Source organism: Electrona antarctica (assembly GCF_951216825.1).
Source record: "Electrona antarctica genome assembly, chromosome: 2".
NCBI classification, from domain to species: domain Eukaryota; kingdom Metazoa; phylum Chordata; class Actinopteri; order Myctophiformes; family Myctophidae; genus Electrona; species Electrona antarctica.
Genome location: NC_136807.1, coordinates 11,985,439 through 12,013,339, shown reverse-complemented (window position 1 = coordinate 12,013,339; position 27,901 = coordinate 11,985,439). Strand labels below are relative to the sequence as shown.

Below are 27,901 nucleotides of genomic sequence, written 5' to 3'. Positions count from 1 at the left end.
TTCAATATAAGCTATTTGTATAGACTACTTTTGACTCCACCATCCACACCTATAGGAACGATAATAAGTATATTATGAATTAAACACAAAGCCCCATTTCAAATAGGCCTAGTGAAAATGTAAACTCACCATCTAATTTCACAATGTTTTATGTTGATGATGCTGCATACATGCAGCTGCTGCTGCTGTTGTTTCAAATTTATGAAAAATCCTTGAAAGCTTTTTATTTTTGAAAATGTCTACATTTTAATACAGCAATGCAAATGTCGTTGTCTTTCATTTGTAGATGAGTAACATTTGACCAGGAGTATACTTTGACTCAAGTAGCCTAGCCTAGGATATCTGTGGTTGAGTATGTCACTTTGTCCACCACTGCAGGCACTCATGAAGGGCTTTCTGAAGACGACAGGCTGGCTCTTCAAACTCAACCCCAATAAAACGACAATTGGAAGACACAGAGATTGCGATTTATGTCTTCAAGTGAGTGCCAGTGAAAAATGTCCTGTTTTCATTTCATGTTTGCCATTATTTTCCACTATTTCTCCCATTGTTGAAACAGAAATAAACGCTTTGAGGGTAAAGTTTCCTTGAGGGGGTTCCAGGGGGTCCCCAGAAAAAATATATATTTTTATATAGTACTGTAGGCTAGCCACTTGACCTACAAGCTTGTAGATCGTCTATTTAAAAAAAAAATATTGAAAAATTTAAAATTTGAATACGGGCCCCTGACACAAATATTATAATATATTTTCAGAAGGCGGCCAAATACATATTAATTTGGGGATTATTGACACTAGACCGGTGCCCAGCTATAGAGCACAGAGTCGGTAACGATGGAAGTTGGAGATCCATGCCCCACGCAGCTATGTAATACCTGTTTTACCCGCGTCAGAGTACCCGATGGCCTACTTGGAACGATGCAAGTCTGTGTCCCTAGCTTTTATGCCCATTGATTGATTGATTGATTGAAGAATTTATTAACAGTTTGCAGAATTACAGTACATTTCAAGCACAAACTCAATACAAAGGCTGTTAACTGTGAGTGGACGACCCAATTAAGCATTACACTTGTTTCCAACAGGGTCCACCATGTTCAAATCATCAAAACATTTAGAGACGTACAAATAGACACTTCTATAGACAGAACAGGAATTCATCAAAAAAGAATTCATCAAAATATATATATATAGAGTTCTTTGTCAGGCATGCCCAAATATGGTGTCTATGCAGATGTCAGAATATATTTGTGATGTCAGAACAGGCTAGCTCCATATATGGACCCTGGGGAGGCAAAGGCCTTTTTGGGGCGGTTCTGGACAACCGTGGGTTCGACCGACTCGACACCGGTCACTGCACTCCCTGTGGTGGGGCGAACGGTTCTCGATTTACGTGGATTACAGACATACGTACGTACAGTACACACAGAGACGTAGTGCATTTATATTAGGATAGATGAGAAGTTTAATTGAGAAGTTGAGAACCATGGTCTGCATACAGTTATCTTTGTTACTATGAGGATGCCAAAACAAGAGGGCCAGTAAATCATTGCACAATGATTGCATCCGCACGGCTGTGTTTGCTGACAGAACGGCAGTGGTGGAAAGTAACTAACAAGTACATTTGTACTTCACTTGAGCATTTCCAATTTCCAGTACTTTTACATCTACTCCATTACATCTTAGAGGCAAATATTGTACTTTTGCTCCACTACATTTATTTGAAAACCTTAGTTACTAGTTACTTTGTAGATTTTGATTACAAAACATACAGTAACCAGTTCAGCGCAATATACATTTTGGCCATTTTAATACGTCGCGATGCATTGTGAGCTTGTAGATCTGCTATTTTCAAAAGATTTTTATACATTTGAAGTACATTTTGAATTCCGGACTTTTACTTGTAAAGGAGTAGTTCTACATTGCAGTATTGATACTTTTACTTAACTTCAGTCAGATAACTCTCGAATAGATTGAACAAATATGTACAGTATTATTTATAGTATAGAATGAGAATACTAGTGTGCATATATAATGTATTTTCTTGGCGTTCGGCTCTGCTACATTCTTCTCCCTGCTCGGCACAATTGTACAACCATCATTAACCATTAAAAGCAGGGAGATAGATACGTATACTATAACAACCCCCCCATGGGGAACAGGAATAGCAGAGCCCACCGGTGGTGCTGGGGTGGCGGTGGGAGCAAACAGTGCATAACCACACCAGGAACACATATGCAGAGGAAGTTACGCAGGAAGAATCCAGTCTTAGGTGAGCTTATATAAACACCCCGGCCAATTGGTCAGCTGATTGCCACGTCAGCGAATGACATGTGGGTCTTGCATAACACAGAATGAGGCCCTCGAGTATATCTGACTGAACTAACTCTGCAAGCTGCGTATCATTAAAGCATGAGTACTTTTTCCGCCACCGCAGAACGGAGGGGTAGAGGAGTGTCACGCGATCATCGCATGGAGCGCATCGGAGCGTCGCTTCATTCTGAGCGACTTGAACTCGTCTCACGGCACTTATGTGAACGACTGTCGCATCCACAATGCCGCGGTGCATCTCTCCCCCGGGGACAAACTGCACTTTGGATACGGAGGTTCCACCTATCAGCTACATGTGGATAGTTCATCGTTGGTATGTATGTATGCATGCATGCCATAATTACAGCAGGGAGACACAATAGCATATCTCAGTGTCTCTGATGTCATGGACACTGGGCTCACTTATTTCCTGGACTACAATTCCCATAATGTTTTGGTGCACTGCTCCTCCTTGTGGATAGGGGAAGGGCTGTCTTACTGAGACAACATGTAGTCCAGGAAGTAAGTGAACCCAGTGTCCATGACATCAGAGACATTGGGCTCACTGCTAAAATCTAAAATATCTAAAACCACATATTATACACAAAGACCCCCAGGAAAGTGTTCTAAATCTTCTAAACGTCATTAACATATATGTTTTTGCAAAAAGGGTGAAGTGTCCCTTTAAGCAACTTGGATAACAAACACGGCATCCTCAGATTGTGTAGCAGAGTTCTCAACTGGCGTTTACCATACATTTACCACCTCAGTGGGAAATGTACACATCATTTACTGGCAAATGTATAGATCTTCACTTTTCACTACATTTACATCACATGCATATTTCGACACTGTTTTTTTCCTCGCTGTCTCTGCAGCAGCTCCCCTGTCCTCCCGTGACCAGTAAACAAGGCAGTCGCATCTCCCTGGAGTTCATTGAAGACCTACCCCTTGACTCCTCTACCTGCTTCCCCTCCTCCCAGCTGTCTCTGCTCCCTAGTCACCCTCTACCTCCACAGGCCTGGGGAGAGTCTCCTGTGACACCCAGACCCCCCAGTAGGGCACGACCTGCCAGCGCAGGAGCCAGGAGAAATGGAAATGTAACCGTGCCCATACCTAAACGTAAGCGTCTCTAATCTAATCCAGTCCAGTTCATTCATGCACAATCTTTTTTTAATATATTTTTGGGGTTGTTTTTTTCCTTTATTGATAGATAGATAGTAAACACACCCAGCAAAGTTCGTCAGGCTCGGGTCACATGTGTTGGATTTCTCAGGAGTTAAGGTTGACAGTGTGTTGCGAGGCCGCAACACACTGTCTGTGTTGATTTCTAGACAAAGTCACAAAGTGCTTTACATCAAAAGAGAACAACAAAATGTTCTCTATGGTATGGTATGGTATGGTATGGTATGGTATGGTATGGTGGGGTGGCAGTGGCTCAGGGGTAGAGTGACCGGATGGCAACCGCAAGGTTCCCGGTTCAAACCCGGGCTCCCCCAGAGTTAGTGTCGAAGCAAGACTCTGAACCCCTAATTGCTCCCGATGTGCAGGTTGGTGCTTTGCATGGTTTCCTCCGGCATCGGTGTGAGAATGTGTGTGCGAATGGGTGATTGGGCACAATCTATGTAAAGCGCCTTGGATAAAGGCGCTATATAAATACACCATTTACCATGACATGACATGACACACACACACACGCAGATGATGTGCATTTATAAGCTTTGGATTGTTCTAAATCTTGTGTTCTAGGAAGTTGGACAGGAAACACAAGAGCTGCAGCTGCATCGGAAAGTTTTCAAAACATGGAGCATGTCTTTCAGAAGAAGGTCACAACTTTGTCTTTTTTGTTTGCTTCCAAATTAGATATTGAATTATTGATGATTGACAGTAAAACAAAACAACAACACCAATGTATTGCTTTTCTATAGGATAGTAAGTAACGTACAGCGGCGCCGTCAGGACGTCAAAAGTGGGGATATTTTTTTTTTTTGGGGGGGGGGGGTCTGACACCTTGATCAAGTTGAGACTAAGAGCAACGGCAGTTACTGCACGTATGCAGCCAATACACGACTACTGCGCGGCAAAAATGGAAACGGTGCTAGACCATGGCATGCACCAGCGCCAGTCGGAGAAAAAATAAATAAATAAATTGACCAGGCGACCAATAGTACGGGGACATTCAGACCCAAATGACCCCCCTTCCGGCACCTATGGTAACTTATATCCTTACAAATCATCTTGCTAACAGAACATTTTCCCCAAGTGGAGTCTCTAGATTTGAGATATTAAGTCAACTGTAAGGTTTCCTTCTCCACAAAATAGTTCAATTACATCCTATAAAAGTTTTACTGTACTTGCTGAAGTGTCGTCACAGTACTTTAGAAATTCCTCAACGATCCTTTCGTGTCCAGCGCTGACCCTGTTGCTTTGAATAATAATAGGAGGAAAGGCTCTCACGGACGGAGGGCCAACTGTGCTGTCTGGCCGCGTTCAAGAGCGAGTGCCTGAGGAAGGACGGCGTGATCGCCGGGCTCCGGGGTGAGCTGGCCGCCCTGGCACAGCGTCTGAGTCAGAGCCACACCACCACGGCCGCCATGCCCGAGGTCAGACGCAGGCTGCGCTGCCTGGAGACGGACATCAGCCACAAGAAGGAGCAGATCCTCATCCTCCAAGACCAGGTTTAAGAGATTGATTGATTGTTTGATTGATTGATTGATTGATTAATTCTTTATTTGACAGTATGCAGAATGGGTACATTTAATTTACATTGGGTTACATTAGTGTTAGTCTAGTTTTAGTCCACTAAATATCATAAGATTTTCGTCGATTAAATCTACAGTTGATTTAGTCGAGTAAAATGTATTTTGGCGGGGCTTGATGCCGTCGTAGTGACTGATTTTGCAACGTGTTGTGAGCTTGTAGATCTGCTATTTTCAGCATGCAACCAAGTGTAAAATTACTTATACTAGATCTCTTGTCCACTAGTCCCTTTCTAACATTTTAGTCTACAAAATTGTAAATATATTTAGTCATAGTTTTAGTCATCATAGCTTAGTTTTCATTTAGTTTCCATTTAGTTTTCGTCAGTGAAAAAAGGTAGCCGACGAACATTGTTTTTGTCATAGTCGACGGAATCAACACTGCTGTAGATAAACCATGATTTGCTTGTAGATGGTGGATCTGAAGAGGAGCTCCGTTGAGATGACCCAGCAGTCTGTGAAGGAGAGGGACGTGAAGATAGAGAAACTAAGGAAGAGCAACACCGCCATGTCAGGTTCTCTGCCCCTCTCTCTCTCTCTCTCTCTCTCTCTCTCTCTCTCATTCGCTCGTTTCTCTCTTGTGTTAAGTTTATAGTTAGGGTGTTTCTATTTGTCCACTTTGACTTTTACAAATAGATTGTTATACAACCTGCTTTTACCTGCTTTGTCCATTCTTCCGGCGGCAGTGCAGCCCGGTCCATTTCATAAAAATAAATGTTCTTTTCATAGTTAATTAAAATGTTACAGTCCATTTGATGCCCCGATCAAATGGCAAATTCAGGTCAGTCAGACAGGCAGATAGGCAGGGAGGGAAAGAGGGTGTGAGGCAGTCATCTGACGTACAGCATCTTTAATAGAGCTTCTAATCTAAATCTTAATTTTACGATGCTTTGACCAATATTTTGTCAAAAAGTGCAACATCTTGAAATCTATTTGAAAAAAAGAAAAGAAAAAAGATTTGTTTCTATTTGAGAACATTTAAGTAACCACATTTGATAGATACATTAAATTACCTATGAAAAGAACATTTACTTTATTAAAATGTATTTAAAACCAAATACGTACATAATGTAAAATATACATATAAATTGTATTTACCTTGCAGACTGGTCGCATTTTTCGGGAAAACGACGAAAAAATGCTGAAAAAAAATCCAAAAAGCGCCTTTAAACCCTGGCCTACTCCAAAAAAATAAAAAAGGCTAGAATGACAAATTGAATCTTATGGTTCTCATTTGTTTGATTGGATTTGGTTGTCTGGGCATTTGTACTGCATGTTGTGACACTGTGCATGTGAGTTAGTTGCTGCGAGAGTGAGGTCTAGCCAACACCAACTCGGGATTCCTGGATCGCTGCCCTCCACAATTTCCTATCCAACAACAGGTTCTTGAGCTCTTCAGTGTCGTCAGCCAAGCTGTCGTGCCGCAGCACGTCTACATAGGTGGTACGCTTCTTTCCCCTCCTGGCTTTGCCCTGGGTTGGCTCCCATAGGGTCAATTTACTTGCCTCATGTTCTGGGTGCCTGACGCAGTGCCCTGCCAGCCTCATCCTTCTCTTTCTGACTTTGTCCATGGCCCGTGGTAGGTCCCCATAGAGGTCCACATTTCTGATGCGGTCCTAGTGCCATTCGTAGCATTCTTGTGTAGACTCCATCCAGGTCTTTTTCCTGTTGTATTGTAAGGGTCCATGTCTCGGCCTCATACAGCAGTACTGACTCCACAGTAACCGCCTCTTAAGGTCTTCTCCCATATCTGATTTCCACACTCTCCTCATCCCGTGCAAGGCTTTCCAGGCAAGTGCTCTCCGAACCTTCAGATCCTGTTCAGTTGAAGCAGTCCAGGCCCGAGGTACTTGAAGTCCTCGACTCGCTCGAGCACCGTCCCATCTGCAGTGGCAATGGTTTTGTCCTCTGTGTTGACTGTCATTACCTTTGTTTTCTTGGCATTGAGCTTGAGGCCGATCTTTGCATGTGAAATGCTGTATAACATGACTTGTTAACATCAGAACTATGTTGTTTGTAGGCCTAGCATCCAGCTTGCAGAGGGATCTATTTGCCAGAGAGAAAGAGTCTGTGGACCTGGCCTGCCAGGTGGACAAACTCCACCAAGACATCACTCACAAGGACATACAGCTTGGAGCCAATGCCACAAAGGTCTGTACATTCTCAGTGTTCATTTATGAGTGCACAAATGGAACCAAAAGGAACTTTGTAGACTCAGAGTTAAATATAAGGCCGGGCCCCTGCTAATGTTTACAGTATCTGAATGAGGTCTCCAATATCAATGTACCGTCCGTGACCAACCATAGATGTTTTTAATATGTTGATATTAAATTTAAAGTAGCCTACCTTAAATTTGATCCTCTCTCTCTCTCTCTCTCTCTCTCTCTCTCTCTCTCTTTAGTTAATTAAAATGAAGGAAAAGCATCAGGAGGAGTTGCTCAGCTATGAAAATACAGTGGCGATGCTAAAGAAGGTATTCCAAAACATATTCACACAATATGTCACTCACTGGAAAACCTGGTGTGTGAATAATATTGCATGTTTCTCACTTCGATATGCTGAGTTCTATCATAAGCACATGATGAAATATATTTCTTAAAAAAATCCAGGATTCAAAACCGACTTGAGGCTCTTTGTTGCATGTCCTCCCTCCTCTCTCTCCTACACGTCCCTGTCTCTCGCTGTCACTTTCGGAAATAAAGCAGAAATAACAATAAATTAAAACAATCTTGTTCGTAGAGCATTGAGCAATTGGAGGACACTCTGAGCCAGAAAGAGAGATGTTTACACCAGCGAGTGGCTGAGGTGAACTCTCTGAAAAGGGAATTTGAGCAAAAGGTCAAGGTAAGAAGAATATCTAAAGATTACACAAATTATGTATATTGAAATGCAAATGATGCAATTATTACATCTCAACAGAACACATATTAAAGTCCCACTGCGTAACATACATCCATTATAGTATAGTAGTCGTTTTTGGCAACACTTCCAGTAGTTCCAGTATTTCGTTGTTAGAACGGCACTTCCCAGAATGTAGTTCGCAACAAAATAATGGACACACAGCTCCAAAATGAAAGCTGCAGGGTTCTAATGCCAAGAATATTTTGTAACACAGCAACAACATTCTCATAAACGGTATGTAAAAAAATAAATACACAAATAAACAATTCCAATACCCGTGAGATTTTAGACAAAAAAAATGTGTTTAGATAAGTTGTCAATTATTGTGAGAAATATACAAGTGAAACATTATGTAAAAATATGAATTGAAAAGGTCACACAGTATGACTTTACTGTCAGTTATAATCTGACGGCGGTCTAATTTTAGAAACATTATCATTCACGTGGTTAGGAGCAAGAGGCTCTGTTATCTGGAGCTGAGACAGAGAGAGACACAGAACAACAGAGAAGTCGAACTCAGCTGGAACAACTGGAGGCACGGGTAAGGACTCTTGGTAGAAATCCTGTATAGTCAAACTAGATCTATATATGTTTAACCCATTTAGACCTGACGTCGAAATTTAAAAAATGTCCTGACAGTTTTCTGGAAAAAAAACATGTTTCTATGTCAGTCGATTTCAGGCACATTTTCACGATTTTTCAAAAATAGCAGACCTACAAGTTCATAGCGCGGCACTCGGTGCCGCGCTATGAGCTTGTAGATCTGCTATTTTTCAATAGCTAAATCATACCATATAATGCTTAAAACACCCGCCCAAAATGGGTTAAACAGCTAAATGGCTATGCCTTATTGCGCATTTGTATGCTTCATTGTACATTTATATACACACATTTCTTTCACCCTGCCCTCATTATGTTATGCTGATGTGGATAGTGGATACTGTTGGAATTAAGGCTTTTTCTTGTCATTATTACTATTGTCATTTTGTGGACCTTTAAAGCTGCTATAAGCAAAAATATGTCCAAATTTGAATGACCTTTTTATTTTTTTGGTATTCAGACAGCCAGCAATGGGTAGAACGCTCGCAAAAAATGTAGTCTCTGTGACACATCTAGGGGCGCAGTCAGCATTCAAAGATTTTCCTATAGAAGCTTTGTCATTGGTCGATTTGCCTGTCTGCTTCCCGATTGGTTAGTCACTGCGACCGGGTTTTTTTCAACCAATGACAAAGCTTCTAGGAACACCTTTGAATGCAGATTGCGCCCCCTAGATGTGTCACAGAGACTACATTATTTTCGGGAGCGTTCTACCCATTGCTGGCTGTCTGAATACCAAAAAAATAAAACAATAAAAAATATTTTGACATATTATTGCTTATAGCAGCTTTAACTGTATGAGTAATGACAAAAACCTTCTTGATTCAAGCTAGAGCTATAATATAACTCAGTGGTTCACAACCGTTTTCCTTGGAGCCTCCCTTACCGTTGACAAAGCTGAGACCCCCTATGTGTGTGTATGTGTGTGTGCACGCACACTCTTGTGTTTAACCACTTATGCCCTATACTTGTATGAAGAATGGGAAAAAACAGCCGATCTGCAAGCTCACAACATATCACATCGTGACGTGTTGGGAGCTTGTAGGTCTAACATTTAACAATGTTAGTATTCTCCGCTATGTTACATGTTGGAGTTACTGAGTTTAGTTTTTTGCAACATGTTTAAAACGTTGGACTGCCTTTTACTGGGTGCACGATTCAAAGACAATTCAACTAAATCAAAAGATCACCAGCACTCACTTCAAGTTCTTTTATTTTATGGCACAGTTGGCAACAACCGAACACGTTTTGGTGTGAAGCTTGCTCAGCGTGTAAGGAATTAAAGGCTACCTCCAAACAGACATTGTTGGTTGGGAATGGGAACCACTGGTATAAGAGGCTGGGTACACGAGGACGTCGCGGGCTGTTCCCCGCCTAAATTTGTGAACGATATAAAACTTTACTGCGTCTACATTGCGGTTATGTTAATTATGTTTGCTGTACACACAAGACCGGTAAACTGCTCCGTTTTCAAGATAAAGATGCAGTACACATCTACAGCCTGTAGATGGCCACAAAAAAAAAGAAAAAGCTTATTCTAAAAGTAGGCTATATGAAAGCGTTGGTATTTCACACAGGTGTTGCCAAATAACTAATTATCTTGATCAGATGCGCATATGATATATCTAGGTCATATCAATTTAATGAGCAGAGCAGTGCTGCTTCTCTCTCTGAGTCTGCACACACTGACTGACCAGCTAAAGTGTATGCCTACTAAACCATAATATATGACAAACCTTGGATTAATTCTTCTGAAAACAGCAGCAAGCACAAAGTAAGTGTGAGAGAGAGAGAGAGAGAGAGAGAGAGAGTGTGAGAGAGAGAGAGAGAGAGAGAGAGAGAGAGCGTGCGCACCCCTTCTCTCGCTCAGATCATCATACACAGCTCACAACGAGGAGCGGCATGGTAGGCCTACATTGTGAATTTATGAGTTTGACTTTGGAGATTGAAATATATATATTCGCTGGTGCGCAACACGGCCTGGTTGATTGACTCCAGCAGAGCGCGGTTCTCTGGGTTCTGATAGCAGTCTTTATTGGTGAACATGTGGGTCAGTGTGTCCACGTAACTGTCAAAGTTCTGCTCCGACATGGGCTCCTGCTGAGAAGAAGATGAGGAGCACTTTTAAAAATAAATAAAAACCATTACCATTACTGTCTACTACTAATGAGACGTAGCTTGCGGAGTTAGTTCATTCAGACATCATCGAGGGGGTTCATGCCATGCTCAAAGGCGCATACTATACTCAAGGGGTTAACATGCTGCATTACTATGTGGCTGTACAAGTGTGTGCAAGTCCCTCACGTCATTCGCCGATGCGGCAATCAGCTGACAAATTGGGCGGGCTACTTAAGCTCACCAGTCTGCATGCTCTTCCTGCCTTCCTCTGCATATGGTCCCTGGTTGTATGTGATGTTTTTTCCCACCACCACCCCAGCACCACCTGTGGGCTCTGCTATTTATGTTCCCCATGGGGGGTTATTGTATATCTATCTCCCTGCTCTTAATGTTTTATGTTGTTGCTTAATCTTGCCGAGCAGGGAGAAATCCAGCAGAGCCGAACGCCAAGTCAAATATCATATGCACACTCATTACTCATTCTGTAATAAATATTGGTAAATCTATTCGTGAGTTGTCTGACTGAACTAGTAACTAGCCGAGCTACGGGGTCACGGTGGCACAGTCGTTAGTGCTGTTGCCTCACAGCTAGAAGGTCCTGGGTTCGATTCCCGCTGGGGGCGCTGTGGGGGCGCTGGGGGCGTGTTCCCTCCTCCGCGTCATCAGTGCCCATATAGGTGGGTTTGGTGAAATGGCCTTTCTCTGTGGAGTTTGCATGTTCTCCCCGTGTCCCCTAGGGTAGGTACCCTCACAAAAACATGCAGTAATCCTGGTCTCTAAACTACCTCCCCCTGGTCAGCCGGGGCGCCTGATGGAGGTGAAAGGATCTGGTCGGAATAACGTGTTCCTTCCACGCGCTACGTCCAACCGGGGAAACTCCCCCCTGTCAGGTGAAAAGAAGCAGCTTGGACTCCTCATGCATTGAAGGAAGCATGAGGTCAGTCCGCTGCCCCCCCAGGTTGGCAGAGGAAGTGTAGCGCCCAGGATTACATTAGATAATTGACACTGGGTGAAAAAAATGGGTTACAAAATCGTGGGATAAAAATTAAGAAAAGAGTAACTAGCCGAGCCATCAGTCACAGCAGGCCCATAGCTGGGATTTAAATGGGTTCAGAAGGACCTTATTGTATCTGTATCTTATTTTTATCTAATAAAGAAGACATTCCTTAAATTGAAGTCCACACTATTTATCCATAATGTATAAATGATAGATAAGGGGTCAGGACAACGAGGCCTTTTCGTGGAGGGGTCAGAATGAAATTTGCCACTGTGACACAGAAAACACCAACTCCCACAATGCCTTGTCAGACCAGCAGGTCAGTGTGTATTTGGCACAAGGCTAGAGTGCAAGAGTTAATCAAACGTAAAAAAAAAAATAATCGATTACTAATCAATCCCTGTTTTTGGCATGTCATCACGATGCTTTTAGATCTCCATTTTCACTATTTTTGCATGCCACCATTGTGTGATTAAGTATAAAATTACACGAGTGGTTAATCGATTTGTTGACCCAAAAAAAGCTTCTCAATTAAACGTAAAAGGTAATAGATTGGATAGAACCATTGTTAAATAATCAATGGTTGCAGTCCTACAAGGCTTTAGCAAACATGTTCACATCACGAGTCATTGTTCTTTGCAGGTTTTGGAGCAGGTAGCCCAGCAACTGCATGAGAAGGAGAAGCACAAGTCCAAGGTTGAGGAGTTGGAAGGCAGGCTGAAACAGACTTCAGCTGAGAAGGACAGTCTGGACAAGGAGATGGAGACACTAAAACACAGTCTGGATGCCTGTGGGGTACGGCCTCCTACACAGTTTTGAGTGTCAATTTAACTTTGAGACTGAGGCTGGTCCATGTAAAATGAATCCTGGATGTTACCATATACTGTACATCTTAAAAAATCACTTCTGCAGTTCACATGCACAACATGGACCTTTATGGAAAACAGGAAAAATAAATAAATTTATTTAACATCTCCATCATAGTGTTAACCTATTCAGGACGGGAACTCCTTTTGGTGTTTTAAGCATTATGTTATACTTTAGCTATTGAAAAATAGCAGATCTACAAGCTCGTAGCGCGGCACCGATCTGCTATTTTTTTAAAATCATGAAAATGTGTCTCGCAAATCTTTGAATATATATTGTTTTGGAGCGAACGTTTTTAACTCAAATCTTTGCTTCTTCTACATATTTCCAGATGGGGGTCCGCAGCCAAATACACATAATTCTGGGGGTTCTTGACATGAAAATGCTTGAGCACCACTGACATAGAAACAGGTTTTTAGAATGGGCCTCAGGCTTAAATGGGTTGAAGTACAGTCAAGCAACTCACTCCTTCAAATTTCAATACCTCCATTCTTCTTTTCAGAGCCAAATCCAGGAGGACTCGTGTCCGCTCAGTGCCCTAGAGGGGTTGATGGGTTCTCTGCGAGGAGAGGGTTTCTCTCCAGCTCTGTTGTGGATCCAGGCCCCGCTTGTGTGCATCCTGACAGCTCACCTGTCCCTGCTGCAGACAGCCAGACAGGCCCTGGAAGCAGCTGGCATGAAGGTCTCCGACAGCCCTGAAGGTGACCCCCGATCACCTTCGACAGCCACCTTACTATGTATTTATTTTAGGATCAAGAATCAAGAAGGTTTATTTGTCACTACAGGTACAATAAGCAAAATGCAAATATGTGAGGTTCTCAAAAGAAAAGTACTGTGCTGTCACTCACAACAGCATACAATGACAGTAATACAAATATAACATAGATAAAAATCAATAAAGGACAAGCCGTCAACAAGAATCCCCTTCTGCAGAAAACACTTGTATTGCTAAATCAGCAGCAGTCACAGAAGTAGTCACGCCAACATAACAAATTTGCAAGATACCTTGTATCTAAATGTATACTATATCTCAGCAAAACAACAGCCCCTATTTCCCCTTCTGTTCATAATTTGCCTTTGCCCGGTTAAATAATAACGGTTAAAATAAATAAAACAATCATATTGACATCCGGCCAGACAAGAAGGTTACAAGTGGCGCTGTGGATGACGTTGTTGTTTACAGGGAATGGATGATCTCAATGTCATGATGCCGTCGTTGTTTTTCCTGTGCTACAGGAATGTTGCACGGTATCAAAACCTTGGGTCAAGAACAACACGGAAATAAACAGGAGCTTCAACGTTTGAACGTAGGCTACATTTGCATTCATGTGCATGTGCGTATGTAATGCATTTGGCACATGTTATTTTCATATAAGGAATAAGGAATATGCAGCCGTTCGTTGAAAGGGTTCTATTTTGTGTCTTTGCAGTCAGAGCTGGAAGAGCTCAGAGAAAGTGAAGGTCTGACCACAGAACTGAGGGAGGAGCTCAACTCTACCAGAGAAGAGCTAGAGAGGCAGAAACAGCAGGTTAGATCGCACACACGCACGCACGCACGCACGCACGCACGCACGCACGCACGCACGCACGCACGCACGCACGCAGCCACGCACGCACGCACGCAGCCACGCACGCACGCAGCCACGCACGCACACAAGCAGCCACGCACACAAGCAGCCACGCACGCACGCACGCACGCACACACACACACACACACACACACACACACACACACATGCAATGGTGATCAGCTATTACAGTGCACAACACAACACCGCCATATGACAAAGTACTAACCAGGTTAAATTTGAACTTTCCAGGTGAATAGAGTCCAGCAGGAAGAGGAGAGCAGGCAGAGGGAGTTGGAGGAACTGGACGCTCTTAAACATAGCGAGGAACAGGTGAGACTGGCCTCTTAAACATAGCGAGGAACAGGTGAGACTGGCCTCTTAAACATAGCGAGGAACAGGTGAGACTGGCCTCTTTGTTCTTTGAATAAAGATAAAGATAAAGAGCATAAAGAGCATGTCTATAATGTCTGGTTGGGCCAAACTGATCTTAGAAACGTAGAAATCATAATGACCCGTGCAAAATTCTATTATGTATGAAAATCGAAGCAACTGCCTTCAACACATCCGGGGATGTCCCAATCACGTTTTTTGGCTTCCGATCAGTTTCCGATCATTTCATTTTGAGTATCTGCCGATACCGATTTTCCCGATCCGATATTTACATTTTTATTGAACGTCTTATCTTATGCCATATCACAACAGCATCCCAAATCACAGACAATATCCATCCAGTCTACTATCATGATATGGATATAATGATACTAGGGATGTCCCGATTACATTTCTTTGCTCCCAATCCGATTCCGATCATTTGAAAATGACATGATCGGCCCCCGATTTCCGATCACGTGATCGGATCGGGACGACCCTACATCCGATGAGCCGAATGCTTATTATTTCCTCCTCTTCCCAGAACCTTCTGCAGCAGGAGGAGGGGGAGCAGGAGGAGGAGGTGGTGGTGGTTGTGGTGCGCCTACGGGGGGATGAGGCAGCAGGCGGAGGAGACGCTGAGGAGTGTCGGGAGGAGGAGAGGAGGAGGGAGGAGGAGACGAGGAGGGAGGAGGAGGAGACGAGGAGGGAGGAGGAGGAGGAGAGGACGAGGTACAGGGTGCAGGAGGAGGAGTATAGGGAGCAGGTGAGGCAGCACGCTCACACCATCGTAGCCCTGGAGCAGAGCTGGGAGCTGGCCCAGCAGAGAGCCCAGCGCCTGGAGGGGGAGAGAGACGCACTGAGGGCACAGCTCACAGCAGGTGAGGGGGGAGAGAGACACACTGAGGGCACAGCTCACAGCAGGTGAGGGAGAGAGAGACACACTGAGGGCACAGCTCACAGCAGGTGAGGGGGGAGAGAGACACACTGAGGGCACAGCTCACAGCAGGTGAGGGAGAGAGAGACCCACTGAGGGCACAGCTCACAGCAGGTGAGGGAGAGAGAGACACACTGAGGGCACAGCTCACAGCAGGTGAGGGGGGAGAGAGACACACTGAGGGCACAGCTCACAGCAGGTGAGGGAGAGAGACGCACTGAGGGCACAGCTCACAGCAGGTGAGGGGGGAGAGACGCACTGAGGGCACAGCTCACAGCAGGTGAGGGGGAGAGACACACTGAGGGCACAGCTCACTAGCCTGGTTAATAAACCAGACCGAATCAGCCGTTGGCAAAAAAAAGTTGCCTACCAGCGGATTACGGTCTGGCGAGGCTCAGTAGCACGCCTCTTTCCTACAGCAGAGAACAGGTCGGACCAATCGGGACACGGTATGCAATATAGGCGGGCTTTGGTACAGTGACGTTCAATGCTTGAGACTTTTGACTGACAGTAGCTCTGACCAATTGCGTCAAAGAGAAAATGTTCCCCGGGAAATGAAATCCAAGTGGAGCCAGCCCAGACTGATATACCGCGACAGTGTTGTGTGATATTAGTCTGGCTTATTAGCCAGGCTAACAGCTCACAGCAGGTGAGGGAGAGAGACACACTGAGGGCACAGCTCACAGCAGGTGAGGGGGAGAGACACACTGAGGGCACAGCTCACAGCAGGTGAGGGAGAGAGACACACTGAGGGCACAGCTCACAGCAGGTGAGGGGGAGAGACACACTGAGGGCACAGCTCACAGCAGGTGAGGGGGGAGAGAGACACACTGAGGGCACAGCTCACAGCAGGTGAGGGGGGAGAGAGACACACTGAGGGCACAGCTCACAGCAGGTGAGGGAGAGAGACACACTGAGGGCACAGCTCACAGCAGGTGAGGGGGAGAGACACACTGAGGGCACAGCTCACAGCAGGTGAGGGAGAGAGACACACTGAGGGCACAGCTCACAGCAGGTGAGGGGGAGAGACACACTGAGGGCACAGCTCACAGCAGGTGAGGGGGGAGAGAGACACACTGAGGGCACAGCTCACAGCAGGTGAGGGGGGAGAGACGCACTGAGGGCACAGCTCACAGCAGGTGAGGGGGGAGAGAGACACACTGAGGGCACAGCTCACAGCAGGTGAGGGGGAGAGACACACTGAGGGCACAGCTCACAGCAGGTGAGGGGGGAGAGAGACACACTGAGGGCACAGCTCACAGCAGGTGAGGGGGGAGAGACGCACTGAGGGCACAGCTCACAGCAGGTGAGGGGGGAGAGACGCACTGAGGGCACAGCTCACAGCAGGTGAGGGGGGAGAGACACACTGAGGGCACAGCTCACAGCAGGTGAGGGGGGAGAGAGACACACTGAGGGCACAGCTCACAGCAGGTGAGGGGGGGAAAGTGGCTGATAACAGGGCTGGGCAAGCAATGGGCTCTATGCACACACACACACACACACACACACACACACACACACACACACGTGTGCCATTTTGGAAAGAACTTGGGGCCCCTTCTCTACGTCCTTCACAGGTGTTACCGCTGATACTACTGAATGCTCTGTTCCAGATCTGGGCAAACAGAGTCAGCCCATTAACCCATTAAAAGACCCGAGACCTATTCTATAAAATGCTTTGAGAACAGTAGCTCTCAGACGTTTGAGAGATATGAATATATTTGACCTGAAAATGTTTTTTTGCCATGGGTGATCATGATTTATTTTTAAAGGATCCTTAGCTAATGAGACAAATATGAGATAAGATCCAAAATGGAAGCATCTCATTCTTTTGTTAAACAAAAACACCAAAATATTTGGTGTAAAGCAGTGGGTGAAATCATTTTTTCACATGCGTGCTCCATTGTTTTGTAGCATTCTGTGAGAAGAGAGAGGACAGAGGACAGGTGGCGCAAGAGCAAAAGAGACAGAAAACAAAATTTGCTGTCTGATATTTTCTCCATTCATTGTCAATTGGAATTTAATGTTTGTGTAAGAGCCCCTAAAAAATATAGTTCATTACTCAAATCAAAAGGCAAAGGTTTGTAATAACAGCGACAACGATTTTAAGTCATATAGAGGGCGTGTGACATCATCATCATACCCGGAAATTATGCGGGAACGCCTATACTGAGGCCCAATCCCAATCCACTCCCTTGCTGACTCAATGATCCCTCACTGACTTAGCTGCGCGTTCATGTGAAGTCTGCGAGGGCTTGAGGGATGTCCCATTTGAAATCGGTAAGTCAGTGAGGGCTCAGCCCCGCCCCTTTATGTGCCCTTTGCCAAAGTCAGCATCGATGCTGACTTTGGCAAATAAATTACCCACAGTTCATAGCGTTACCAGGGGAATGAGGGGGATCCTCCGAACTTCAATCATTTAAGTATGCAAATTAGTTATGTACCGCGGTTAGAATGTCAACAAACACAATAGTGCTTTCTCACTGTTCTCAAAGGGAGACGGAATGGAAGGATAGGCTATATATTTAATAACAATAATAATAATAAGGGAAACATGATGAGAAATGACTAATGAGCAAAGTAAAATAATATGGAAATGCAATTTATGATGAATATTATTATATATGAATATTACCCCTATCACACAGGAAAGTGTATTCATGAAACTAATAATAAAACGACATAAATAGACATGATAGACATGTCATGCATGTAGGCACTGGCTGTGAATAAGGACAGTTTTTATAAAGTGATGCAAAGTGTCATGAATGGCGGACTCATCTTCAAAGTGCTGTCCCATTGCTTTCACAACAATTTGGAGCCCTTGCAGCCTCTCACCCTCAAGCACTTATACAGCTGACGTCACTAAAGTCAATGAGGGTTCAGGGCTCAGGGCTTGAGGGAGGCAATTGGGATTGGGCCTGAGTGGCAAGAAACTACTTTCTGGCCTTGACAGTCCATACACCAAACAGAAAACTCCTATCTGATTGCGTTACACCTCATCTACACAGGCAAGGAGCGAGCGTTCCGATGGCGATATTGTGCGAAAAACTGTCCTGATATGGAGCGGCGGCCATTGCGTTGCTACTGTACGTAGCCTGAACCAATCAAATAACCAATAAACAATAGCGTGTGGTCAGACCTCAACCAATAAACGTATTTGGGGCCGCGAAACCTCGCTCAAATAGAGACTATGCGAGTGAATAAAAGACGTCGCTGCACAGCGCGTTGTCGCTGCACAGCGCGTTGTCGCTCGCGGTACGTCAGGACAGTCTCATTGAAAAAACATGTATTCTAATGACATACCTGTATATCCCTGCTCACTCATCAATGCATCAACAGCAACAAATCCTCCTACCTCAAGGAATTAGTCTCCCTGAAACCCTCAACTCGCACCCTCAAACACATACTGCCTCAACCCCGTCATGGCCAACAGGCCAACCTATGCACCATGGGTGACCAGGTCTTCTGCGTGGTTGCCCCCGAACTGTGGAATGCCCTCCCTGCCCACCTGAGAGCACCACAGTCGCTTGCTCTTTAAAGAGAGGACTAAAAACCTACCTTTTTAACAAGGCTTTCTTTTGAATGCACTGGTTTTACCTCTTGACCTTATGCCTTCATGTTCCAAATTGTTTTGTTTCCCTTGATGTTTTAATCGTGTGATGTTACGTTTATGCATTTGCCTATTGTAGCACTTTGAGATTCCGTGGAATGTAAAGTACATTATAAATAAAATCCATTATTATTATTATTATTATTTCATCGTTTGCTCGCTTTGCATCGCTGGCACTGTAGATGAGGTGTGAAATGACGTTAAATTCACTTTGCCACTCGCTTTACGCATGCACATACCCTCTATTGCCCAGCCCTAGTGCCTGATTTATTCTTTAATGTGCATTGTGTCGTGCAGTGAAAATAGTACAATAAGATCTAAAATTATGGCAAAATGTCCTTAGTTTTAGTCTTTGTCAATATATATCACCCAATACTTCTGACATGTGTGCTGTGCACGTGCAAGCGTGCACAGCACACATGTCATGCAGTAGGCTTGATACCAAATAACGTGATAGGCAGCTATCTTATAAAGATTATCTTAATATAAGTAAGTAAGTAATTAGGTAGCCTTGGGAACCAACAGTTCCCAAGCCATGTGGCCCAAAGGGGCAAGAGGCAGCCTATCTCCTGTTTCTGTAGCGTGAGGCGGCTTGATGTATAAGTACATGATCTTATACAAATAATTATGTTTATATCTTATATATATAAACTGTAATCAATTCAATCTGTACTGTACTGTAACATATCTGTTATGTACAGTAACATACAGTACAACGAACATTATGCTTAATGCTTAATCTGATCTATTACCACTGTAATAGAGTTCCGAAGTCCTGGCGTCACTCGCTCATCCCCTCCCTGGGTCACAGAAGTATTGTCTCTATAGAAAATAACATTGGTCATATAATAATATATTGTTCTTGTCTCATATAAGAATGTGGTCCAAAAATAAACAACCTGATTGATTGATTGATTGATTGATTGATTGATTGATTGATTGATTGTAGTAGCAAATCAGGTAGCACATCCAACATTTCAAATAAATGGAACTCACATTTCCACTTTTTTTATTGGCACAAACCAATAAACAAATGATTACGCGTTCCGGCTTAAGTAAAAAAATAATATTATTATTGCCACAAACCAATAAACAAACACTTCCTTGTTTCGGCTATGAGCCTTCATCAGAGCATCTTAGCCAACACGTGGAAACGTTTGTTTACTGGTGTGTGTGTTTATTGGTGTGTGTGTGTTTATTGGTGTGTGTGCCAATACAAAATAATAATGTATAATTTCTTTGTGTCCCATAGCTGCAGAAAAGCATCAGCCTGTGCACAGTGTGAGTCCAGCTGACTCATCAAGACCTGAGGAGGTGGCAGACCTGGAACTCACTGTTTCATCGCTGAGGTAAGAAGCTTGTGGGAAGTAACTAAGTAGTACTGTAACTAAGTACTGTACTTCGATATGCTTGGATTGCTTATGATGAAATAGACTGCAAAAAAGCTTCTTCCCCCGAACAATCAGATACATGAACGAACTGATAAGAACCAGAGCGAAACAGGGCAAAGGAAAACGCTAGCCCTCGCCCTCTTCTCGCCCTCTTCTCGTCCTCTTCTTCATGCTCAAACTGCACCTTTCTAAACGAATTGTATTATACGGAACATAGCCTCAAATTGCACCTTCTTAAACTAAACTGTGTTGTATATATGGAACATAACCTACTGTGAAGCTGTTCACAAAGACGTTTAGTGGAGGGGGGATAAAAGGCCATCACCCGGGTCCCACATTAAACTGAATTCTTTAGGGGTGAAATATTACAATATTGTCGTGAGCTGAACATCCCTGATATTTCTAACTGATTGCCCAGTCATTTGTAGGATAATGAACAGTAGCATGTTAGATGGCGGATCGACTAGTAATCGTATAACTTCTACCAGTGGTACTTTTTTTTTTTCTGCCTGTACTTTTTCATCCCATCAGGTAGTTTCCCTTAATTTTTGTCTTGTCCTTCTCATTTTGATTTGATTGTGTTGTGTCTACAGTGTCTAGTTCTTGGTTTGTCTTTGTGAAAGTCTTACTTTCACAAAAGTAACAGTATCATGGTCAGTGTCATGTCACCATGCCCAGATGGCTGGCATTGTCGTCCTGCCACCTAGGCCTGACAGTGTGTCGCGGGTTCAATTCCCGATCCTGACCGGACCGATGCTGTGTGTCACTCCCCGTCAGTCTACTGTGTATCAATAAAGACAGAAAAAGCCAACAAAATATATAAAAGAAATCATGTTCATATGGCAGTGTAGCCAAACGTAACCAGTTCTCTAATCTCTAAATAAATAGCCTTTGTTTCACATCTTGAGAAAGAGACACTAGGAACAAGCAGTTAGGAATCTTTACAAATTGTACTGTGAAAGTAACCGTAATGTAAAAACACTCAGAAACATCAATGTACACATTTCACCTGACTATACTGGTGGGCGGTGGCGGGCCATAAATCATACATAGGCTATTAGCAAAGGAAGCCGTGGGCGATATCAAATCTAATCTACCCATGTGCCATGTCTGTACAAGTGTCATGTCCATGGAGGGGGTGTACTAGCTACTTGTACATCCTGGCCGCGGGATGTACTTATACCTGAAGCCACCTCATGGTACAGTTCAGACACAGGAGATAGGCTCCATGTCCATGGAGGGGGTGTATATGTACTACTCGTACATCCTGGCCGGCGGATGTACCTGAAGCCACCTCATGTTACAGTGCAGACACAGGGAGATAGGCTCCTGAACTATGGCCCACTTGGCTTGGCATAAGGCTGCTTACAGTATCTTATCGTGTATTATACGACCAGATTCATTTGGAAAACAAGCATTTCCCAATCACTCTTCATGCACGTCATCATCACAATGTCTTATTTCTTGCATTCTACAATACTTGCGGGGACATCTTGCCCTCAAAAGTATAGTAAGTGCATGCACGTGCACGCACACGATTTGCATGATGTATGGCAGTGGTTTTCAACCAGTGGTCCAGGGACCACCAGTGGTCCTTGAGGGGGTTCCAGGTGGTCCCCAGGTAAAAAGGAGAGTTCGTAACCAAATGGACCCTTGTAGATCTTTAACTCCATAATTTGGTCCATTTTATTTCACGCGCTCAAGAGTTGTAATTTTTGTTAACCCAATCTGTGCCAGGAACATCAGGTTACGTTTTAAGCAGTATACCCCACCTGTGCCAAGACGTAAAGTTACGGAATATATTTTTTTATTTTTTTATATATATATATATATATATATATATTATTTTTTTTAATCTGACGTGCACGCGGTTATTTATTCTTTCATTTGTCCCATATCTCTGACACCTGCACAGCGTTCTTGTTTAACAGGTGGCATGTATTGTGTTCATCTGCATTACTTAATTTACTACACAACTAGAGAATGTAGAAGAATTGTTATTGTAACGTGCCTGTTATCTCTCCTATAGTGCCAACATCAGTACAGCATGGAATTACAAAAACGTATCCAACGACAACAAAACATTCTAAGTTTTGGGTCTGAGAGGCTAAATGTTATCAAATGGTGGCCCGTGGCTCAAATGCTGAATAAATAATGGGCCTTGACAGGAAACGGGTTGAAAACAAACCCTCCCACACACTCAGATCAGCCAACGCAGGGAAGCTGGAGGTACCTTCACTAAAAACGCCGGGACAACGCTCCACACGTCCCAAACTCTTCTCCCTTCTGGCTCCAAAACTATGGAATGCACTTCCCATCACAGTCAGAACTGCAGCCTCACTCCCAATCTTCCGCCGTAGTCTGAAAACCCACCTCTTCCGACTCCACCATGGCCCGTAGCACTTGCCCTAGCCCCTTAGATAGCACTTTATGTAGACTTAGATAGTATTTTAAACAGACTTATAGCTTGTTACGTAGACAGCACTAGAATTGAATTTTATGTAGTAGTCATAGCACTTTATAGTACACATGTATAATATATGATATAGTATGTATAGTTTACATAAATACTCCACTGTTACGTTCTTAGTTTACGCATGATTCATGATAACTACTTTTTATTATGTGATGTATGCCATGCTTTTGTTATTGCGCCTTAATGTAAATCGCTCTGGATTAAGAGCGTCTGCTAAATGCCTAAATTGTAAATTGTAATTTGTAAATTCAAATGCTTGTTTATCTTATCTCGCTTCTTCTCTGCTCCTCCCAACCCCCCGCCCCCCCCCCCCCCCCCCCCCCCCCTTCTTTCTCTCTCTTTCTCTCCCCTATCCCTCCCCCGTTCCGCTGTCTCCCCAATGCAGGTCAAGTTTGGCCGAGGTTCGGCAGGAGGCCCATGACCAAGGTCACATGATCAGCACGCTGAGTGGCGACCTGGCTACCGCCACCGCCAGGATCACAGACATGACAGGTAGCAGCCAGTGCAGACAGTAACTAAGTACATTTACATAAAATAGAATGGGGAAAAACTGCATGCGTTGTGAGCTTGTAGATCTGCTATCTTCACTGTTTTATTTTTTAAGATTTGTTTTTGGCTTTTGTGCCTTTATTGATAGTTACAGTGAAGACGGACAGGAAAGAGGGAGAGAGAGAAGGGGAGAGACATGCAGCAAAGGTCGTCATGAACGGGACTCAAGCACGCGACGCGCTGTCAGGCCAGAGCCTATATGTGGCATGCGCCTGGACCGCTAGGCCAGCGGGCGCCCCTGCTATCTTCACTGTTAATCATATTTTTTTTAATATCTGATAAATATTCGAATGCGAGGCGGCATTACATTTTGAATTCCAGATGGCACGGGAACCCCTTTTGGTGTTTTAAGGATTGTATTACACTTTAGCTATTGAAAAATAGCAGATCTACAGGCGCATAGCGCGGCACCGGTCTGAGTGCCGTGCTACAATCTTGTAGATCTGCTATTTTTGAAAAATCGTGAAAATGTGGCGCAAATCTTTGAATATATATTCTTTGCTTTTGGGGGGGTCCCTGGAACAACATATTTTCAGATGGGGGTCCGCGGCCAAATACAGATAACTTGTGGAAAAGGTTGAGCACCACTGACATAGAAACATAGGTTTTTTTTTCAGAAGACTGTCAGGATTTAGAAGATATTTGTTTAGAATCTGTCAGGTTACGCCACCTGGCGTCTGTCCCTGTCTGTCCCCACCATGCAGGAGAGCTGAGCGAGCAGCAGAAGCTGGAGTTGGAGCATCACAGGAGCGTGGTGGTGGACCAGAGGACGCGGCTGAGTGCCCTGACGCAGCGCTTGACTCTGATGTCACGGCTGGCGCAGCAGAGAGAGCAGGAGACCATGAAGGCACAGGGGGAGCTACAGTAAGATGGACTCCCCAGTGCCAATTACCCATCTGTTGAACTTTACACACCTGTGTGTGTGTGTGTGCGTGTGCACGTGCACGTGCGTGTGTGCAGGGGCTCTGGGTCATCACATCAAGGGATGGCAATTGCCGCCCCCTAGTGTTCACATTTAACCTAAACATCTGTTATTTTATTCATTCATAATATTGTCCCCAAACTATGAATTGTTTTAGGCAGATTAATCTGCAATCAATGCCCGTCGGTGCCGCGTATAATAATAAATGCACCATGTCTGTGTGTATGTACGCATGTACTGTATGTCTGTACGGACGTCTGTAATCCACGTAACTCGAGAACCGTTCGCCCCACCGACTTCAAATTTGACACACGTTCCACCCCACCACAGGGAGTGCAGTGCCCGGCTTTTGAGTCGGTCGGTTGTCTAGAATCGCCAACCAAAAGCTCTGGTCAGGCTCTGCCAGTGGACCTAATGAGCCTAAAAGTATCCTCGCCTGTAGAATTCCCAGCCTCTGCCTCAGTCAATTGATTGCCATGGCAACCCACAACGGGCATTGCATGCTAGGTTCCCAAATCGTGTCGTTCTCAAGTAGGCCAGTGGCCGACGTACTGGCACAGGTGTAGTTTCTGAAATTACGCTTGTGTGTGTGTGTGTGTGTGTGTGTGTGTGTGTGTGTGTGTGTGTGTGTGTGTGTGTGTGTGTGTGTGTGTGTGTGTGTGTGTGTGCGCGCGCGCGTGTGTATGGTTGATGTATGCATGCCATGTTTATCAAAAGCTATCCACACACTGCTTTGTTTTTAGTTTTTTGCTCACCTTTATTTTACCGGGAGTAGTCCCATATTGAGAATGAAAATCTCTTTTACGGGCAAGACAGCAGCTTATGATTGTAATTCCCTTCGTCTCCAAGGCAGTGCCGAGTGGAGTTGGAGAGTAGGAACGCTACTGATGAGGCGAAGAATGACCAGCGCCATGACCAGACCCGGGCTGAGCTGACATCTGCTGCGTCACCACCGCCACAATGCCACAAGGTACGTACTGTACACATACCCAGCGGTGGAAAAAATACTCAAATGTTTTACTTAAGTAAAAGTATCAATACTGCAATTAGGGTTGCCACCCGTCCCTTAAAATACAGAATCATCCCTTATTGGAGAATTAAATGATGCGTCCCTTATTGAACCAATAAGGAACACGTTTGTTCCTTATTTTCCTAAATAGCCTCTACACGTCAACACTGAATTTAACAATAATGAACAAAACAACACAGGAAATATTAAAGTCAGCACAATTGTTCTAGCAGGAGGCACACAGTACCTAAAGTAGCCTAAACCAGTGGTTCCCAAAGTGGGGTCCGGGGACCCCCAGGGGTCTTTGAGGGAGTTCCAGGGGGTCCCCAGCTAAATGATAGTTTGGAAGGCTAACCAAATGGGCCTTATGGGCCTGTAACTCTGAGAGTGTACAAATGGAACCAAATGGACTCTCAGAGTTAAATTAACATTGATTTTACAATATGAATTGGGGGCCCAGAGATAGAAATGCCATTAAATGGGGGTCCGTAGACTAATGCATGTCAAACTGGTACTTGAAATTAAATGGGTTGAGAATCACTGCGTAAAAATCCTCTCTTATGGGGGTCGCTGGCATATATTTTCTAATGGGGGTCCGCGGGCTCCTAGTATAGAGTCCTGTAGCCATTCCAGCCAGGTGGGTTCGGGGAGTGAGGCCAAGTAGTAGCCTGACCAGTTTGTTTTGGGAAGTCTGGAGCCTTGTTTTAAGGGCCTTTGAGGTGCTGTGGTACCGTCGAGGAGGTGCATGCATAGTCGAGGAAACCTTGTACGAGGGCTCCTGTTAGGGTCTTCAAGGTGTTTTTGTTGACCAGTGAGGAGATCCTGTATAGGAATCTTGTTCTTTGGTTGACTTTTTTGATTACGTTGGTGGCCATTTTATCACCGGAAAGATTTGACTCCATGATGGAACCTAGGTAGGTAATTTCATCTTTTCATGTTCTTCATGTTCAGTTCATTTTCAGTTCTTCATGACCCAAACATCCAGTAAGGGCGAAATCCATTTGACATTTGACAAACATCTCCTGAGATCGATTCGGTATGGGACCTTATATTATTTATCATCTTATTTATCCGTGTTTTTACAAGATGTCATGTCAGTAGTATTTCTAATACCTGCCCAATAGCCCACATCTTGGCTGCTGATGTGGGGATAGGTTAGCCTGCTATTTCAGTAGACTATTATAGTTGATTGTTTAATAATGTTGAGTTTTAAAGTCTAATATATAAATATAAATCAATATAATTAAATATTGTGCCCATTTAAAGAACCACTCGGATTCACAATCAGAACTCTTTATGTTGTTATGCTCATTTGGAAAACAAAATTCTACTTCAAAAGTTGTGGATAGCATTAACAATAAGTTGAAGGGAAACTTCAACGTATTGCTTCAACTTATTGCTTCAACTTATTGCTTCAACCTATTGCTTCAACCTATTGCTTCAACCTATTGCTTCAACCTATTGCTTCAACTTATTGCTTCAACCTATTGCTTCAACCTATTGCTTCAACTTATTGCTTCAACCTATTGCTTCAACCTATTGCTTCAACTTATTGCTTCAACCTATTGCTTCAACTTATTGCTTCAACCTATTGCCGGCCTTGCCGCACACGCCTGTGCCGCAAGGCCGTGGCAGGCGTAAAGAGTGTCCCTTATTTCAAGATCTCAAAGGTGGCAACCCTAACTGCAATATAGAAATACTCCGTTATAAGTAAAAGTCCGGCATTCGGAAAGGTACTTGAGTAAAAGTACAAAAGGATTGGCATCAACATGTACTTAAAGGGAATCGAACCCAGGATCTTCGAGCTGTGAGGCGACAGCACTACCGACTGTCATTGGATTTAATGTTCGTGTTGGGACAATGACCTAAAACTGGCCATTCATTGTCAATGGCATTTCACATCCTCCAAGCTGGACATAGGAGGGGCTAGCGCCCCTCAAAAACATTGAATTAGATCTTTTTGATTAATGCCATGCTTCCTTGCTCACCAGGTAGCACATCATGTGTCTGCTTCAGGGCAGCCAGCCAAAGGCTCCCAGTGCAGGGGCCACCGCCATCAGCAGTACATCCAGCACCAGAAGGAAGCTTTGGCTGAGACCAGGCTCAGAATCAAGAAGACACTGGAGCTGACATCAGCTCTGAGTAAATCAGGCCAAAGGTCAACAGTGCCTCTCAAAGACTATTCATAGATTTAACCGCTTAAGCCTTATGTACTTTGTTGTACGAAGAGCAAAAATAGACGATCTGCATGCTCCAACTGCATCACGACATACAGTAATTTCATACATACTGTATAATACTGATGGACATTCATGAATTAATATGCAATGTAAGGGTGAGTATTCTCTTTTTTTGGGGAATTTGGGTTAGCTCTCCATAAGGATTCAGGACATTCCTAAAATGTTCTGTTGCAAATGTCAGTGTTTCAGCCAGCAGGTGGAGCCAGCATACACATTTGTTGTGAGATGAGTCAACTCAGAAGAGAAGGTGTTGCTTATGTACATTGGCAAAGAATTAAT

At 44.0% G+C, this 27,901-nt stretch overlaps 1 protein-coding gene across 1 annotated transcript; it reads left to right on the top strand.

The window, feature by feature from the left end:
- Positions 1–384: 384 nt before the first annotated feature.
- On the top strand, positions 385–27,765 carry fhad1 (forkhead-associated (FHA) phosphopeptide binding domain 1; the record flags this gene model as incomplete). Its single annotated transcript, XM_079513736.1, has 22 exons — positions 385–480; positions 2,434–2,640; positions 3,185–3,428; positions 4,056–4,132; positions 4,748–4,984; positions 5,478–5,580; positions 7,086–7,216; positions 7,467–7,538; positions 7,805–7,909; positions 8,418–8,507; positions 12,321–12,473; positions 13,048–13,246; positions 13,782–13,852; positions 13,976–14,074; positions 14,366–14,446; positions 15,030–15,132; positions 15,193–15,366; positions 20,288–20,384; positions 23,288–23,394; positions 24,156–24,315; positions 25,223–25,343; positions 27,374–27,765. 22 exons carry the CDS (start codon positions 385–387, stop codon positions 27,569–27,571), a joined length of 2,925 nt encoding a protein of 974 aa, XP_079369862.1. The 3' UTR covers positions 27,572–27,765.
- Positions 27,766–27,901: the final 136 nt, after the last annotated feature.